At 32.8% G+C, this 19,428-nt stretch overlaps 3 protein-coding genes across 4 annotated transcripts in view; 1 reads left to right on the top strand and 2 right to left on the bottom strand.

Annotated features, from left to right (window-relative positions):
• The window catches only part of LOC139864887 (uncharacterized), a 38,181-nt gene that overhangs the window by 10,730 nt on the left and 8,023 nt on the right, over positions 1-19,428 (bottom strand). The window lies entirely within an intron of this gene.
• Positions 914-6,336, bottom strand: LOC139864889 (uncharacterized). Its single transcript, XM_071853453.1, has 4 exons — positions 4,516-6,336; positions 1,641-2,523; positions 1,196-1,570; positions 914-1,104 (listed from the first exon to the last, which is right to left on the bottom strand). Exons 1-3 carry the CDS (start codon positions 6,313-6,315, stop codon positions 1,197-1,199), a joined length of 3,057 nt encoding a protein of 1,018 aa, XP_071709554.1. The 5' UTR covers positions 6,316-6,336; the 3' UTR covers positions 914-1,104; position 1,196.
• Positions 15,856-19,061, top strand: LOC139863249 (uncharacterized). The gene is made up of 2 exons (XM_071851888.1): positions 15,856-18,541; positions 18,620-19,061. The coding sequence occupies exons 1-2, from the start codon at positions 15,856-15,858 to the stop codon at positions 18,997-18,999; spliced, it is 3,066 nt and encodes a 1,021-aa protein (XP_071707989.1). The 3' UTR covers positions 19,000-19,061.

Raw genomic sequence — 19,428 nt, 5'->3', positions numbered from 1 at the left:
CTCTGTTACCTTTTTTAAACGCTTCTTCAGTTTTGACCGGGAAACAAGTGATCAACCGGATTATTAATTATCATGGCTTGGACTAGTACTCTTTGACTAATGCAGCAACATATCTATTCTTTCTATGTTTTGTGTGTTGTCTAACTTTGTTGACGGTGGGCGAAACTATTTTGGGGCAGGGTGGGGCGCCCGTCCCCAGTGGATTTGCAATTTTCAGTGTAAAATTTTTGGATTTTTCGACTTTGTCCCCGGTAGATATTTTTTTTTTTTTGCCTCAAAACCTACATATTTTGCCTCAAATCCTTCAAAATTTGACCAAAATTCTTCAACTTTTGCCCAAAACCTTCAAATTTTGCCCAAAAATCTTCAAAGTTTGCCCAAAAACCTCTATAATTTGCCTAAAAACCTCAATTTTCCCCCCTAAAACCTCCATATTTTGCCAAAAAAATTACTACGGTTTTATATTTTTTTTTGCCCCCGATGAAAAAAATCCTAGTTCCGTCACTGCATATAGTATTGATTTTTTTATTATACATATAATTCATGTACCATTCGTGGATAGGTTATGTTTAATTGTGATTTGAGGCCAAGTACCAAAATATACGATGCTATTAGCCTATTACGATGCTATTACAAGTATATTCTATCATACACTAATACATCTGTTTACAACTTCTATCACAAATATTTCCTATTAGACTGCTCGTGGGTTAACGGGTATATCCGCGACCCGCCAACAGATACAAAATTTTACCTGTACTCGCTCGCAGGTGAATTTTTTTTAATATACCCGCCCATCATGGGTACGGATACCTACGGGTCGCTGATTTTTTCCCCACCCGTTGTCATCCTTAATATTAACCTTCTCCATGAAAAAACGTCAATACCAGGATACTAAAAATTATATCACCTATGAAATCAAACAAGACAATGTGATACTCCTTGAATTGTTACAGAACCAAACTCATATAATTATATTACATCACCATAAAATCAAACCATATATTGAACATCTTTGATAGTAAAATATAATGCAAGTCTAATACACATCATCTTCTACTTGGCATTTACTTTCAACTCTTCAATGCAATCTTGGTACTATATCTGAAAAGTTGAAAGATACATACACCAATCAAGTCAAACCATTTAGTGATAATCTACGGTAACAAATCGATAAAAGGATAAAACAGGGCACCTCAAATACGTTGAATTGCATCAAGAATATGCTGCAGCTCACGGACAACATTTTTGATATTCATCCGTTGAGATGGAGAATTAACAGAGCATGATACTCCAATTTTCACAGTTAGAGCCATGCATTCCTCTATAATCTTTGCATTTGAAAGCCTACTTCTCGCATTGACATAATCCTCATGATGAAGATTTAAAAGTTCCCCATCGATAATATCATTTACATGATCTGGTAAGGCCATGTAAGCAAAATTATGGAGGCTAACACCTTCCTTAAATGTGTCATCTGTCGGCTTTTTCCCAGTCATCACTTCCAATAAAAATATTCCGTAACTATAGATATCCCCACTGCTTGTCATCTCATTTCCAACCCCATACTCTGCAAGTTAGAAGCAATTACAATAGAATAATAGTGTATTAAAAAAAATTAGTATATGTTATCACTTTACCTGGTGGTGTATAACCAACTGTTCCTTTGATGACCGATGAGCTGTTTAGACTTAAATCTGTTCCAAGTGATCGAGCTAAACCAAAGTCTCCAACATGGGCCACCATATCTTCATCAAGTAGAATGTTTGTAGGCTTCAAGTCACCATGAACAATGCTTGGTATGCAGTAATTGTGAAGATAATCAAGTGCAATTGCGACGTCGATGAGAATATTAATTCTTTGAAGAAGTTTCAGTCTAGAGGCATGTACACTTGTATGGAGCCAATCATGTAAACTTCCATTGGGCATGAACTCGTAAACCAAAGCTTTGAAATCATTGCCATGAAAGTCAACACCAGAACATGAGGTTATTATCTTCAACAAATTGCGATGTCGAATACTCCGCCATACTTCGCACTCAGAGGTGAAGCTTCTATCCGCTCCTCGGTTTTGGAGATGTAATGCTTTGACTGCAACCACTTTGTCATCTTCATCAAGTGTTCCTTTATAAACAGAACTAAACCCGCCCTTTCTAATCAAGTTGGCTTCTGAGAAGCCATTGGTAGCCTTGAGAAGCTGACTGTATGAAACTTTCAAGAATCGCCCATTTATCGAGGATGATTGAGACACTAGGTCCTTTCTTTTCCTTTTACAACAAACGTACACGAAACCTAATATGCTCACGAGTCCAGCCACAATCAAAATGAGAATAACAAAAAGTTGAAACTTTTTTCCATTATGTTTCTTCGTCTCCTTGCATTTGCGTAAACCGAGTTCAACCAAGCCATCACAAAGCCTACGATTGCCCAAAACTGAGAACGTACTTGAATTAGCGAACACTCCTATGACCGGTACTTCACCCTCAAAATCATTAAAGGATAGGTTCAAATATTGTAACGAGAACTGATAATGCTAAAAACGAACATATATTTCATAGCATTATCCCTCAAGAAAGACAAGCTTTTAGTTGCAACTGTTCTATTTACAAGTGATATTCGTTTAAATAATAAAAGGTGAAGACAAAAGACAGATTCGACGAATTGAAGACGCAAACGACCAAAAAGCTCAAAAGTACAAAATACAATCAATGAGGTTCCAATTATTGATAAGAAACGTCTCAAAATTACAAGAGTACAAGATTCAAAACGCAAAGTATAAGATATTAAATTATTCGCAAGGACGTTCGAAAATCCGGAACCGGGACCAGAGTCAACTCTCAACGCTCGACGCAACGGACTAAAAATTACAAGTCAACTATGCATATGAATATAATATAATATATAATTAATTCTTAAAATTAATATATATATTATATTATATTTAAATAAACGTCGGCAGAAGAAAACAACCAAATGTGGCTCTCCCCATTTGGCCATGCGATCGCATGGTCTTGAAGGGCAAAGCCCATGCGATCGCATGAGCCCTTTTTCCAGGCCTGTCCTATAAAGTTCGCGAGTTTTGGACGCAAAAACACACATCTTTTTCTTCTCCTCATTCAACGTATAATATTTATATTTATATTATAATTTTAATTTTAATTTTAATTTATAATAATAAGGGTGTGTTAGCGAATGTTGTAAGGGTGTAAGTCGAAATTCTGTCCGTGTAACGCTACGCTATTTTTAATCATTGTAAGTTATGTTCAACCTTTTTAATTTAATGTCTCGTAGCTAAGTTATTATTATGCTTATTTAATCCGAAGTAATCATGATGTTGGGCTAAAAATATTAAAATTGGGTAATTGGGCTTTGTACCATAATTGGGGTTTGGACAAAAGAACGACACTTGTGGAAATTAGACTATGGGCTATTAATGGGCTTTATATTTGTTTAACTAAATGATAGTTTGTTAATTTTAATATAAAGATTCACAATTGGACGTCCCTATAAATAACCATATACACTCAATCGGACACGATGGGCGGGATATTTATATGTACGAATAATCGTTCATTTAACCGAACACGGGAATGGATTAATAGCCACTATAATTATTAAAACAGGGGTGAAATTATGTACAAGGACACTTGGCGTAATTGATAACAAAGTATTAAAACCTTGGGTTACATTCAGTCGACATCCTGGTGTAATTATTAAACAAAGTATTAAAATCTTGTTACAGTTTAAGTCCCCAATTAGTTGGAATATTTAACTTCGGGTATAAGGATAATTTGACGAGGATACTCGCACTTTATATTTATGACTGATGGACTGTTATGGACAAAAACCAGACGGACATATTAAATAATCCAGGACAAAGGACAATTAACCCATGGGCATAAAACTAAAATCAACACGTCAAACATCATGATTACGGAAGTTTAAATAAGCATAATTCTTTTATTTCATATTTAATTTCCTTTATTTTATATTTAATTACACTTCTAATTATAGCACTTTTATTTATTATTATTGTATTTAATTGCACTTTTAATTATCGTACTTTTTAATTATCGCAAGTTTATTTTATCGCACTCTTATTTATCGCAATTTCATTATCGTTATTTACTTTACGCTTTAAATTAAGTCTTTTATTTATTTAATATTTTACATTTGGTTTTAACTGCGACTAAAGTTTTAAAATCGACAAACCGGTCATTAAACGGTAAAAAAACCCCCTTTTATAATAATAATATTACTTATATATATATATTTGTATTTTTATAAATTAAACTAATATAGCGTTAAGCTTTGATTAAAAGATTTTCCCTGTGGAACGAACCGGACTTACTAAAAACTACACTACTGTACGATTAGGTACACTGCCTATAAGTGTTGTAGCAAGGTTTAAGTATATCCATTCAATAAATAAATGAATATCTTGTGTAAAATTGTATCGTATTTAATAGTATTTCCTTGTAAAATTTAATAGTATTTTATACCCCTTAGCTTTAACTATCAAGAACTGTTCAAAGAACTGTGGAATTTCACCAGATAAATTATTATAAGAAAGATCAAGCGTTTCGAGTCCTCTCAAAGAACTTAACGACGATGGTATCATGCCTTGAAATAAGTTTCCCTTGAGGGATAAAAATGTAAGGCTAGTGCAACCACCAAGGGTACTAGGTATGTTACCCGATAAACGATTATCGGATAAATCCAGATAACTCAACATATTGAGGTCTCCAACCTCTGCTGGAACTGAACCAGACAAATTGTTATTAAATAGATCTAATGTGAACGTTAGCGATGAAAGTTGTAAAATTTCTCTCGGTATGCTGCCACTAAGTTTGTTGTCATAAATGGTCAATTCTGATAATCGGCGACACCTCCCCAGGAGTGATGGAATATGGCCTTCAAGTGCATTGGTATCTAAATACAGAGTATTTAATACCGATAAGTTGCCGATTGCATCCGGGATCCACCCTGAAAGTTGGTTCTGGTCTAGACCAAGATATTGTAGATTTTGAAGGTTACTAATAACATAAGGTATTTTTCCTGTGAATTGATTTCTTGATAAATCTAAAGTGAATAACCCAACCAGATTACCTATCTCTGAAGGGATGTTTCCGGATAGCATATTCCCTCTTACAACTAGGTATTCTAATTGTTTCGAAAGATTGCCAATTGATCCTGGAAGAACTCCTTCAAAACTACTATTATAAAAACTGAACGACATCAATTTGCTGCAGTTTTTCAACGAATCGATAAACTTCATTTCACCAGCATCTGCGCGTCCATGGAGGTTGGTATCACCCAAGGATATTACAAAAATATCACTTAATTTTCCAAAGTCAATGGTCACCGTCCCTCTAATATTATTCTTAAGAATTTCAAGTGATCTTAATTTTGAACAATTAGATATCGAGGGTGGAAGAAATCCACCCAGTTGGTTGTCCCATAATTCAAGGAACAGAAGATTTGGGAGTGTTGCACCAAAGTCGGGTGGAAGAGTACCACTAAGTTGATTCTTAGGCAAGAACAAATGAGTAAGATACGAGAGGTTATAAAGGGAACGAGGGATTTTTCCATCCAGTTTACACCCTCCAACCTGAAATACTCCTAAACTTTTCCAACTGCCTAAGGTGTCAGGAATATTCCCACCCAAAGGATTTGATGCAACTGTGAAATTTATCATCGATGTGATATTACCCAAGGAAGATGGGATTCCACCAGTTAAGTTATTATAGTCAAGTTGAAAATAAGTAAGTTTCGAGAGCAAACTAACCTCCTTAGGTATGCTTCCAACTAGCTGGTTTCTATTAAGGAAAATCTTTTCAAGATTGGAACAACCAGACAAGTTAGTTGGAATAGATCCGTTAATTTGGTTTCGGTCAAGACGAAGAACACGCAGTCTGGACAAACAACCCAGCTCTTGAGGGATGGTTCCTTGGAAACTGTTGTTTGCAAGTACAAATAGACGAAGGAAACTAAGGTTTCCTACATGAGGAGACAAAGAACCTTCTAGACCTTGGGAAATCAGTTGTAGAGAAGTCACTCTTCTATGCCGTTTTCCACATGAAACACCACTCCAATTACAGAAATGGAAAGAGGTTTTCCATGAGTTTAAAACCCCATACGGATCTTGTGTGATCATCTTTTGAAACGATAACAACGCCATGTGATCAGTCTCGTTTCCATCATAGGAAGCCGAGATGATGGTGGCAGTCACAATAAATATAATAAAACTAAAAAATAGGAAAGTATTAATATGAGTGAAATGTAGTAAGCAAGATTCTGGTTTCCTTGAGTTCATTTTTGAATATGATCAAAATAATTCACAAAGATAAGTTTGTTTTAGCTTTCTATCCTCATTTGTTTTTGCTTTTATATTTTATCAATCCAAGAACACGTTTGTTGCATTCTGCTATATTTCCACATTAAGTTACAAACTTGAAGGTGACAATTTTTAAGTACACAAAAATATCTGTCCATGCATTCTTAGCCTTAAAATATGCACCACAAGACTTTAGGAAGACAACTACTATAGTAGTATCTTTCCATATTAACCTACAAACTTGAAGGTGACAGTTTTTTAAGTTCACAAAAACATCTGTCCATGCATTCTTAGACTTAAAATATGCACCACATGTCTTCTAATCACATGCTAACGAGGACGTCGGGAATTTAAGCAGAGGAGTTTGTAACAAACCGTCTCACATCGTATAGAGAATGAAATTGTGTCCCCCATATAAGCTTAAAATATAGATAACTAATATATCCCACCATGATTTTGAATTAAAACCTGGAAATACCAGGTTAGTCTATTGCTTTACCTTGTGAGGGGACGGACACGCGGCTAGTGCATCTCTTAGAGACGATTTGAGAGTCGTTTCAATTGGCATATATGCAGGCATATTTGGATCAATTTTGGTAGTAATAACGTCTTCATCAGCTCGTGAAGACCAGAGTGCTTCCAAAGCTTCTAGAAAGAATCTTTTATTTAGGGACAATACCATCTCTATCCAAAATATTTGCATTTGCAGTCTACAATATAAGCAAATAACATGAGTGTCAAAACCTAACACAACATTAAACTACCAAATATTTGATGGCAAAACATGATATACAGTATATCAATTGTTTATAGATTATTAAGCACTTCTGGTTAGTTAACACCGCATTCAAGTTCTAGCTTATTTTTAGGAAAAAAATTTATTTTTATTTATCATTATTTTTTAAGCTGGTAGGTTCTTATTTTGAACACACTTTATAAACCATAAACATAGAAATGTATGCATTCCCATACACAAAGAAAGGTACCAAACACACTTTTAATAAATATATATTACCTACCTAAAATCTAAACAAGTTTCCAAATTTTTACAAAAAAAAGGGTAACCTCAAGACATTGTAACCATTTATCAGACGTGTCAAGCTCCTCAAACAGAAGAAAACAGTGTTGACATACTTGTTCAGTGTTGATAGCAACGGCTTGTCATCGTTAAATTCTTCAACAGTGTTCGAACCAATTCTTGAGCCTCTAAATTTTCCTCTAGGCTTTGATGAATTTCTTTTGAATCGACTTGTTGAACTGCAGGTAACCGTGTACGGTGTATCTTCCAGGTTTTTTATACAGATGGAATTTGTAATTTAGGGACAAAGAAATGGTGACGAAATTCATATGGGTTGTGGAAATCGAAGGGAAATGAAGGGACCCATTAAGTAAATTTGCACTCATATTTCAGAGGGTGAACCAGCCACTAAGGTGGCAATATATGCAGGTTGGGCATCTGGTCAGAACTGGTTCGGTGCCAAATGGGTCAGCCTGAAATTATTTATGTATAGATATAAACGATATATGTATTTCAAGTAAGTACCCTATATGAAACACAAAGTTGCATTGCAATAAGCTTAATGAACAGCTAATATTATCAGAAAATAAAAATTTGGTATATGAAACAAGCAAAACAGCAAAACAACACCAATAATATTAGGTAGAATAATTCTAAGTGGCACTATATTACAAACTTTTTAAGGATCAGAGTTTCCATTGTCTGCAACCTGAATTATGATGTGGTCAGTCATGTCAATAACACGTAGCATTTAAATTTAGATAAAATAACAAAAAACAAGAAACGACCCACATTAAATATTGAATGCTAAACTGAATTAAGAGGTTCAAATAAAATCAAAGTCTCATTGGGGAATTTCATCAAGCAGTTGGTGCTCACAAAAGGGTTACATATTCATTACACTAATAACTGATGACCAGCCAAAGAAATCGACGTGTTCAACAAACTTTTTCATTATTAACATCAAAATCATCAATCGTGAATTTGACTAATTAAAATAAACGTTTTTCCGAATAACATAATTCAACATTCCAAAACATAGTCGCATACATTGAAACCACAAAAATCACAACTTTGTAGAGATTCTTGTTATAATACATAAACTGTTAAAGCTTGAAAATCTAAGAGAAAGAGAATCATGATTTAATAATCAGAGGACAGAAGAAAAAATTCAATCGTAATTGGAATCCTCTTCAAGCTTACACACTAATAAGTTGTACCTGCTTTTATGGAGTCTGGGTGGAAGAGATGAGAAACGGAGAGGAGAAATCTAGAAACGAGACTTTTTGGGCCAATACTTTCTGGTTTTGGGCCACCACATTCATTTTTGGGCCATTATTGGACCGATAGCCTTAATCGGTCCAAGTACATTTTAATCCCAGTTAGGCACATACGGACCTTGTTGGTATTATCAACACTTTAGACTTATATATATATATATATATATATATATATATATATATATATATATATATATATATATATGTCCAAGTACATTTTAATCCCAGTTAGGCACATACGGACCTTGTTGGTATTATCAACACTTTAGACTTATATATATATATATATATATATATATATATATATATATATATATATATATATATATATATATATATACAGGGCCGGATCTGACCAGGAGCGAGCAATGCGACCGCACTGGGCATCAAACTGTTAGGGGGCATCAGTCCGCTGCGTAAGATGATTTTTCGACAATTTCATACTCTTAACTGACGTTAATACTCAAGAAAACGTGGATTATCCCATCATATTTTAACAATTAAAAATTAAAGATATAAATGAATATGAGCTTAAATTTATTTTAATGGAGGTAGGGTGGATGAAAAAGAGGGATGTAGAAGATGACTTTCTAGATTTCTGAAAAGCGTTTCTTTTACAGCAACTTTTTTGGGTCTGTCATTATTTATCACAAACATCCTTATTAATACCTTATATATACAATTCAGTCCCTATATTTATCATTTCATAAGTAATTGAACCCTACATTATTATTACTTTGTACTTATTATCCCCAGTAATAAAGAATATAAATGTACTCCGTACTATAATTTCATAGTAACATTTTTTTATCAGTTAAAAATAAAACTCATGAACTTACGTGCATATATAAGATATACGGAGTAACATATAAAAAGTATACTACCTATAGTTTATGAAAATATATATTGTCTCAAATGTTCACAAAAGCAAATATTTGTATTTAAAAAAAATAATATGTCAGAGTACTATTAACTTACTGATCTTTTTTTATAAAGAAAACTTGACATATCAAAAGATGAAAGTCAAAATCGATTGCGTTATCAAAATCTATGAAAAATCCTACTAGCTTTTATATAATTTACATGGTTGCTAACTTTACGAACTTAGCTTCTTAATTTAATTAGAAAGTTTTTATGTTCATATATTTTTTTAGTTTTTTTAAAAGATGCAATGTAATTGTAGATGTTAACTGGAAGTTTATAGCATCAGGTAATGATATGTAAATTTAAATATATGTAATAAAATCGACGTGTAATTTTTTTTTTTTGAAAAGCCGACGTGTAAATTAATCGTTTAGCTTGAATATACACTAAAACTTGTCAAAATAGTATAATGGTTGCTTACAAAAATTAAGTACTTAACTAGTGGGGGCATTTTTTTTTACCTCATCGCACTGGGCATCAGAATAATCAGGACCGGCCCTGTATATATATATATGAACAACCCTTCAATGCTATCAAAATATGTCGAAAAAACATTCTTAAAGAAGCAACTTTCACAAAAGGAACAACCCTTCAATGTTAGATGTCGAAAAAAATTCTAGATTAAGACTTTTTTTTAACTTGCATTCAAAACGGGAGCCCCCGGCGCGAAGCGAGGGCTCCACAACTAGTTTATATACTAATAGACAAAACACTGTTTCACTATTCACCAATAGTAAACAGGGGTATTTTCGTCATTTCCTTTTTTTTTGTCCCTAACGATAAAAGAAGCAACTTTCGTAAAAGAACCAACCCTTCAATGTTACCAAAAGATGTCGAAATTTTTTATTTTTTTTACAAAAAAATCAACTAACTTTTTTTTCTTCTCTCTTTTCTTCCTCAACGATAAAAGAGGCAACTTTCATAAAATGAACAACCATTCAATACTACCAAAAGATATCGAAAAACATTCTTTTTTACAAAATAGATCAACTAACTTTTTTAAAAAAAAAACGAACGTTAAAAGAAGGAACTTTCACAAAATGAACAACCCTTCAATGTTAGATGTCGAAAAAAATTATTTTTTACAAAATAGATTAAGACTTTTTTAACTCGCATTTAAAACGAAGCCCCCGGCGCGAAGCGAGGGCTCCACAACTAGTTTATTTCTATAATGAAAAAAATGATGATGATGATTAGATGGAGTAATCGATAAGGTCAACTAAGATGAATTTATTTTATCATTTATATCTTTTTACTTTGTATGTCACTATGTTGTGTGTAAGGTTTCTTTTAGAAGGTTTATGGCTGGCTAAGAGCTATTGTGTGCCGTGTGCATAATGCGTACGATTCGATTCAGATGCGAAAAAAATTTCGAATTTTGAAAATTTTAGTTACGCAAAGTATGCTACTACTTTATTTTGTAGTTAGAGAAATACTTACTATACTCACCCATATTTCACTCAATTTTATTCACTCAATGACTTGACGTTCCACATAGACCTCCACTAAAATATTAACAGACTCCCTTTTTTACTCCGTAATTATCTCTGGCAAGAAAATCCATATTTTAGTAATATCACTATTTTACTCTTACTCTTTAAGATTAAATTAAAAATTATTATATATGTATCACTAACGCACATCTTTTTCATATTGGTTAAATCTTCATCTCTATGTCTTCATAACCACGTGAATTAAATGAAATTGTTTTACTTCTCCTTTATATGATTATGATGATTATTTGTTAGAAACTCAAAATTAGAAAACTGATTATGATGATGATTATCCGTTGGAAATTCAAGATTGGAAAACTGATGATGATGATGATTTGTTAAATTTTCAACTTTATCTCTCGAATTGTAAGTTTTTGTCCCGGATGTAAACATCATCTCCCGGTTGAAAAATACAAGTCATGTTAGTACACTATTGATGGTGAGGTTTCTATTTCACATGTTCCGAGTGAGTAATTGATGACACGAGTGAACATACACACAAATAACATTCTCAATTGTAACAAGTAAAAAAAGTAGTGAATTTAAGGTTACCAACTGCTATTATAATGGTTAATGGTGTCACCAACTGCAATTGAACTATTTTTTGATTTGTTACATTTTGATGATGAGATAGGAACAAAAAGAACAAAAAATGGATCAATTGTAAATCAGTAGATTTTTTTAATAATTAATATAGGAAACATATATTTTACTTGGTTGGTTTTTTATTGCTATTAGCTTTTTCAATAATTACACTTTTTAATAGAAAAAAATAAAAAATAGAAAATAATACACTTTGTTCAGAAATCATTATTTCTCAACGAATACACTTTGTTAAGAAAATCAATTTTTTTAGAAGGAAAATATACACGAATAACATGAAAAATAAAATTCAAGAATTTATATATATTTTCACCTCTAAACTTATATAACATTCTTTTTTCTAACGAGTACTTCGACATTGAATCAGTGGCGGAAATAGCATGGGGCAAGGGGGGCAGATGCCCCCAGTCGATTTGCAATTTTTAGTGTAAAAATTTTGAGTTTTTCGATTTTGCCCCCGGTAGAAAAAAAAATTTGCCCCTAAGCCACCATATTTTGCCCCAAAACCTTCATATTTTGCCCAAAAACCTCCACATATTGCTCAAAAATCACCATATTTTCCCCCAAAACCTCTATATTTTACCAAAAACAAATTGATACGCTTTAAAAAAAAATTCGCCCCGGGTGAAAAAAATTCCTGTTTTCGCCACTGCATTGAATACTCTCATTTGTCACTCACACATGCGTTTTCACAAACCACCATTGCATTTAATACCCGGTGTGTTTTGAATTAAATCGAGTGGCTTAAGGGATCAGTATACAACAAATAATACACACAAATACAGATTATAATTTTATTATGTATATATACGATATACGATATACCATATACCATATACCATATATGATAAAAAAAAGTAAAATTTAATTTAGTTTAATTTTAAATTAAATTTAAATACTCGTTAAATTCTTAACAATAGAAACTCAATATGAAAAAGTCATTAAAACAAAAGAGTGTTTAGTCCATGTTTGATTGGGAGTTAATGGACTTGATTATACAAAAAAATCTTAATATGAAAAGTCATCAAAAAGTGTGTATAATACTTATTGTAAAAACTTGTTTTGTTGAAAATTGGATTTACATTTTACCTGATGGATACAGTGGCGGATCCAGAAATTTGTGGTGTTGAGGGAAAAATAAATTGCACGTATATATTCTAAAACAAACAAGAAAACATAACCAATAAAAAAAGCACAGTTATATAAGCAAAATAAAAGTACTTACATTAACTTAAGTATTGCAATAATCATGATTCATAATACAAATCTGCTCAAAAAAAGTGGCAAAATGTGCCCAAAAGATTGGAAATATCTGCACATAAACATAAACTGCACAAAAATCAGCCCTAAATCAATAAAAATTTGAGCCGAAAACGATGGAAATTCAGGGACTATTGACCAAAATGCTCATTTTACCAACGAACTTTAATGATTCTCCCTAAAAAAATAAATTGCCAAAATATCATCGAAAGTAGCAAGGTACCTTGCAAGCCTTGCGACTTGGTCATGCAACCGTGCAATCGCGGGTCACAAGGTGGCCTTGCGACCTTGCAACTGGGCTCGATCGGGCGTGATTGACAATTTTCAAATCGAGATAACTTCTAATACGTCACTCGCATTAAGCACCGTTTTTTGAAGGTGTGTAATTTTTTAGAGATCTAGATATTTTTATTAAAACCAAAGTTCCAATTTTTATTAAAAATGACTGCGTAGTACGAATAGTGATATTTGTGTACAAGTGTATGATTTTTCGATTTGTGTAATGTAGTTCAAATTGATTGAGGGGTTTCTTATAGCTTTAGTCAATAATGGTGGTGAATTAACGAATCACAATATAGAATGTTCTATAGCAACTTTTGAGCGGTTAAAGTGCGTTTTAAAGTAAAAAACAACAAAAACGCCATAAGTGAAAGTCTGTGAGGCCGAATTTTGAAACTTTTTTTTAGACAAATCTCCTTCGGCGTTTGCTAATGGATAGATCTCCAAAAAAATACACGATTTTAAAGAACGGTGCCAAAATCGGAGCTACGAGTCAAAAGGTATGACGTGTGGAAGTTTACAAAATTTCCTCAAAAAAATGAAGCAAGTCGCAAGGTCCAAGTCGCAAGGCTTGCACGACACCTTGCGACTTGCGATGACATTTTAGCAATTTTCTTTTTTTGTAGGAGAATTATTATGGACTTATAGTTCGTTTGAAAAATGAGTGTTTTGATCAATAACCCAAGACATTCAGCCTAAGAGGATTCCTTTATTTAGAAATTTTATTCATAATTACCAACTAATAACACATTATCAACAACACCACTAAAATCAAACAACTAAGGAATAAGAACAAGATGCATTACAGGAAACGTAACATTGATGTTGAGTTGATAAGAAGACTTGTTCTTACATTTTTCTATTAAACTTAAAGACACATTTTCTGATTAAATGTAGTATTAAAGTGTTAATAGTAGTAGTTGTTTTCTTAAAGCCTTGCGATACATATTTTAAGGCTAAGAATGCGTAACCGGATTTGTTTGTATACTTGATTGTCACCTTCAAGTTTATAACTTTATGTGGAAAAATAAGTCTCAGCATATATGAATCGTTTGACTTTTTCCAGTCTATTAATATTTTATTACTATATTATACTAATTAATTGACTATTTCCACTCTATTAATATATATATTAATATTAATATACTAGTTTTACGAATTCACGGCAATTATTGAAATTAGTACTCCCTTCGTCACAAAAAAAAACTGTCTCACTTTGACTTTTAAGGTCAATCTTTATCAACTTTGACCTTAAATAATATTGTTTGTATGATATAATATTTGATGAAAATTATATGAATGGATTGAGTTAAATGTATTTTCATTGCTATAGCTTTTATGAAGTACTTTATAATACAAACAAAGCAATTGAAATTGAAAGTTCAATGAAAAAAGACTTTGAAAAGTCAAATGTGACAGTTTTTTTTAGGACGGAGGAAGTATTCGATAACATTGGTATTAATTTTATCAAATGTATAATACCATTACAATGCAAAATCACTTGTTATTAATAATATTTGTATAAAAAACATTAGTATTGAATACTAATGTGAGCTTCTACATTGCAAGATAGATGTATAAATTGGTATTCGATAACGTTATTATTGATATTTATCAAATATATAATACAAATTACAATGAAAAAATCGTTTATTACTAATAATATTTGTATCAAAAACATTAGTATTGAATACTAACGCACATATTATTATAAGCTCGTTTATGTGACAAATTTTTTATTTAAAAATATAAATATGACAGCCTTTAATTATTAATATATTAAATTTAATGAATAATAATTAAAACATAAAATCAATATATTAGATTTAAATATATTGGCTAGTCAATCTATTATATATTTATATGGTTATGAATGTTACTACGTTTAATAATAAAACTCATAATTCACAAATTTAATTAAAGATACTACAAACTGTATTTTTGTGATAATGTTCAATGTTGGTTGAATAAAATTTGATTTTTTGTGATAATAGATTTCAAAGATTTAATTATTATTTATTACTCTATTATTATGAAATGTATGTGTAATTGTATAAGAATTTATAAATATCTTTGAATTCAATGATAATTATGGTAGCTAAATTTCAATCTATATAAAAATTTAATTGAGAAATACTATGTATTATTATTTAATACATTTTACGTGTACAAATTTAATTCACTTTAATTGACAAATTGACACGTGTGCAAATTCAATTCAGATTAATTAAGAAATTGGCACGCCGAATTATTAGCACACACTTTATAACAATGTATAAATGTATATATAGATGTATAGAAATTAATATTATTACTATTATAATTATATATACTAATCGGTTGACGTCATGATGATGTCAGTATGACGTAGCATCCACTAATAATTTTTTTATTTTATTTGTTTCTTACTAAAACCTTTTTATTATTTAAGTAAATTAACTAAGACGTTTAATTAACTAGTCTCCTCAATCAATTTGTATATGAGGTTGTTATTTCGAGTCCCATCGTGAATATATGAGTGTGTGTTTGTTGTTAAAAAAATCAGTTTGTACATGAATCCTTGTATTCCAGTATCATACACCGTACGTTAATATATCTATCTATATAAAAGCAATAAACTGGGGATGCTAATACAAATGAATTATTTTGATCAGATCAAAAAATGAACTCAAGGAAACCAATATCTTACTTACTAGTAAATTTCACTCATATTATTACTTTCCTGTTTTCTGGTTTTATTATTATATTTCTTGTGACTGCCACCATCTCGGCTTCAGATGGAAACGAGACCGATCACATGGCGTTGTTATCGTTCAAGAAGATGATCACACGAGATCCGTATGGAGTTTTAAACTCATGGAACACCTCTTTCCATTTCTGTGATTGGAGTGGTGTTTCATGTGGAAAACGACATAGAAGAGTGACTGCTCTACAACTAATTTCGCAAGGTCTAGAAGGTTCTTTGTCTCCTCATGTAGGAAACCTTAGTTTCCTTCGTCAAATTGTACTTCAAAACAACAGCTTTCAAGGAACCATCCCTCAAGACCTGGGTCGTTTATCCAGACTACGCGCCCTTGTTCTCGAGCAAAACCAATTTGACGGATTTATTCCAACTAACTTGTCTGGTTGTTCCAATCTTGAAACACTTTTACTTGGTACAAACCAGCTAGTTGGAAGCATACCTATGGAGGTTAGTTTGCTCTCGAAACTAATGTTTGTTGCATTTAACGAAAATAACTTAACAGGTGGAGTCCCATCTTTCTTGGGGAATATCACATCGATGCGAAATTTCTCAGTTACATCAAATCCTTTGGGTGGGAATATTCCCAACACGTTAGGCAGATTAAAAAGTTTAAGACTTTTTAGGGCTGGAGAGTGTAAACTTGATGGAATGATCCCTCGTTCCCTTTATAACCTCTCGTTTCTAACTACTTTGTTCTTGGCTAGGAATCAACTTAGCGGTACTATTCCACCCGACATTGGTGTAACACTCCCAAATCTTGTTTTCCTTCAATTATGGGACAACCAACTCAGTGGATATCTTCCTCCCTCGATATCTAATTGTTCCAAGTTAAGATTTCTTGAAATCGGTTACAATAGTTTCATAGGGAAGTTGACTATTGACTTTGGAAAATTAAGTGATATTTCTTTAATAGCCTTAGGTAATACCAATCTCCATGGACGATCAGAAGCTGGTGAAATGAAGTTTATCGACTCCTTGAGAAGCTGCAGTAAATTAAAGACATTATATCTTTTTAATTGTAAGTTTGAAGGAGCTCTTCCGGGATCAATCGGTAATCTTTCGGATCAAATTGAAAACTTAGATGTAGGAGGGAATAAGTTATCTGGAAACATCCCTTTGGGGATAAGTAATCTGGTTGGATTAACCACTTTAGTATTATCCGAGAATCTGTTCACAGGAAATATACCTTCTGTTATTAGTAACCTTCAAAATCTACTATTGCTTAGTCTATTTCAGAACCAACTTTCAGGATCGATCCCTGCTTCTATAGGAAACCTATCGATGTTAGATACTTTGTATTTAGATACCAACATACTCGAAGGCCATATTCCATCAAGCTTGGGGAACTGTCGTCAATTATCAGAATTATTTCTTTATAACAACAAACTTAATGGCAGCATACCTAAAGAAATTTTACAACTTTCATCATTAACCCTAACATTAAGTCTTTCTGATAACAATTTGACTGGTTCAGTTCCAGTTGAGGTTGGAGACCTCAAGATGTTGAATACTTTGGATTTATCTGATAATCGTCTTTCGGGTAACATACCTACTAGCCTTGGTGGTTGCACTAGCCTTACATTGTTGTCCCTAAAGGGAAACTTATTTCAAGGCATGATACCATCATCGTTAAGTTCTCTGAGAGGACTCGAAAAGCTTGATCTTTCTTACAATAATTTATCAGGCGAAATCCCACAGTTCTTTGAACGGTTCTCGTTACAATATTTGAACCTATCCTTTAATGATTTTGAGGGTGAAGTACCGGTAGTAGGAGTGTTTGCTAATTCAAGTGCGTTCTCAATTTTGGGTAATAGTAGGCTTTGTGGTGGCTTAGTTGAACTCGGGTTACCCAAATGTAACAAGACGAAAACGAAGAAACATAACGAGAAAAAGTTTCCTCTTTTTGTGATATTCATTTTGATTGCGGGTGCACTCGTCACCGTATTAGGTTTTATGTATGCTTTCTGTAAAAAGAAAAGTAGGGACCTAGTGTTTGAATCATCATCATCGATGGATGGGCGATTCTTAAAAGTTTCATACAGCCAACTTCTGAAAGCTACCAATGGCTTCTCTGAAGCCAATTTAATTGGCAAGGGTGGGTTTAGTTCTGTTTATAAAGGAACACTTGGTGAAGATGACAAATTGGTTGCGGTCAAAGTATTGCATCTTCAAAACCGAGGAGCTGAGAGAAGCTTCATAGCGGAGTGTGAAGTATTGCGGAGTATTAGACATCGCAATTTGTTAAAGATAATAACCTCATGTTCAAGTGTTGACTTTCAAGGCAATGATTTTAAAGCATTGATTTATGAGTTCATGCCCAATGGAAGTTTACATGATTGGGTGCATTCAAGTGAAAGTAATGAATCTAGACTCAACCTTGTTCAAAGAATAAATATTCTCATCAATGTCGCAAGCGCACTTGATTATCTTCACAATCACTCCATAACAAGAATTGTTCATGGTGACTTGAAGCCAAGCAACATTTTACTTGACGAAGATATGGTGGCCCATGTTGGAGATTTTGGTTTAGCTCGATTTGTTGGAACAAATTCAAACGTAAACAGCTCATCTGCCGTTAAAGGAACAGTTGGTTATGCACCTCCAGTTAAAGTAATGTAGACATACTAATATTGATTAATTTAATAATAATACACGATGTTTCTCTATATTAATTGTTTATAACTTGCAGAGTATGGCCTTGGGAATGAGATGACAAGTAGTGGGGATATCTATAGTTATGGAATATTATTATTAGAGGTGATGACCGGGAAAAAGCCGACAGATAACACATTTAAGGAAGGTGTTAGCCTTCATAACTTTGCATACATGGCTTTACCAGATCATGTAAATGATATTATCGATGGAGAACTTCTAAATTTTCATCACGAGGATTCTGTTGATGTGAAAAGTAAGCCTTCAAATGCGAAGATTATAGAGGAATGTATGGCTTTAACTCTGAAGATTGGAGTATCATGCTCTTTAGAATCGCCATCTCAAAGGATGAATATCGAAAATGTTGTTCATGAGTTGCAACATATTCTAGATACAGTTCAAGGCATTTGAGGTGCCTTTCAGCTATAGTACCAACATTGCTTTGAAGAGTTGATAGTAAATGCCAAGTAGAAGATGATATATATTAAACCTGCATAACATTTGTTGTCAAATATGTTCAATATATGGTTTGATTTCATGGTGATATATGTCTAATGACTTTGGTAATAGTCCATGTGAGTAACCATGATAAATATAGTTCATGGTTATCCTTCTGCAATCTATGGGCGCTCCCATCGGTCATATCTTGACCTCCGGTCACAGATGCGTCCAGTTGGACCTTGATGGCAGCAATCCGCCCACAGATCCGCTCACACTTCAACCCTCCATTTCGTTTTTCTGTGAAATATTTCAAGACGGGATGAAAGCAAGTTTTGTGGTACTTTTTGCTAGTGGTCTTGTACAATTGATTAATTAGTGGGTGAGGAAGGAGTGTCATGG

Source organism: Rutidosis leptorrhynchoides, chromosome 8 (genome assembly GCF_046630445.1).
Source record: "Rutidosis leptorrhynchoides isolate AG116_Rl617_1_P2 chromosome 8, CSIRO_AGI_Rlap_v1, whole genome shotgun sequence".
Classification (NCBI taxonomy): domain Eukaryota; kingdom Viridiplantae; phylum Streptophyta; class Magnoliopsida; order Asterales; family Asteraceae; genus Rutidosis; species Rutidosis leptorrhynchoides.
Note: the sequence above shows the minus strand (reverse complement) of the source record. Positions and strands in the feature narration are given on the sequence as shown.

Coding starts and splice junctions, on each gene's coding strand:
- LOC139864889 (XM_071853453.1), bottom strand. CDS start 6,315: ATGAACTCAAGGAAACCAGAATCTTGCTTACTACATTTCACTCATATT. Junction 2,524..4,515: donor TCTTTGAACAGTTCTTGATA/GTTAAAGCTAAG, acceptor TAGCATTATCAG/TTCTCGTTACAATATTTGAA. Junction 1,571..1,640: donor AGTTGGTTATACACCACCAG/GTAAAGTGATAA, acceptor TCTAACTTGCAG/AGTATGGGGTTGGAAATGAG.
- LOC139863249 (XM_071851888.1), top strand. CDS start 15,856: ATGAACTCAAGGAAACCAATATCTTACTTACTAGTAAATTTCACTCAT. Junction 18,542..18,619: donor AGTTGGTTATGCACCTCCAG/TTAAAGTAATGT, acceptor ATTGTTTATAAC/TTGCAGAGTATGGCCTTGGG.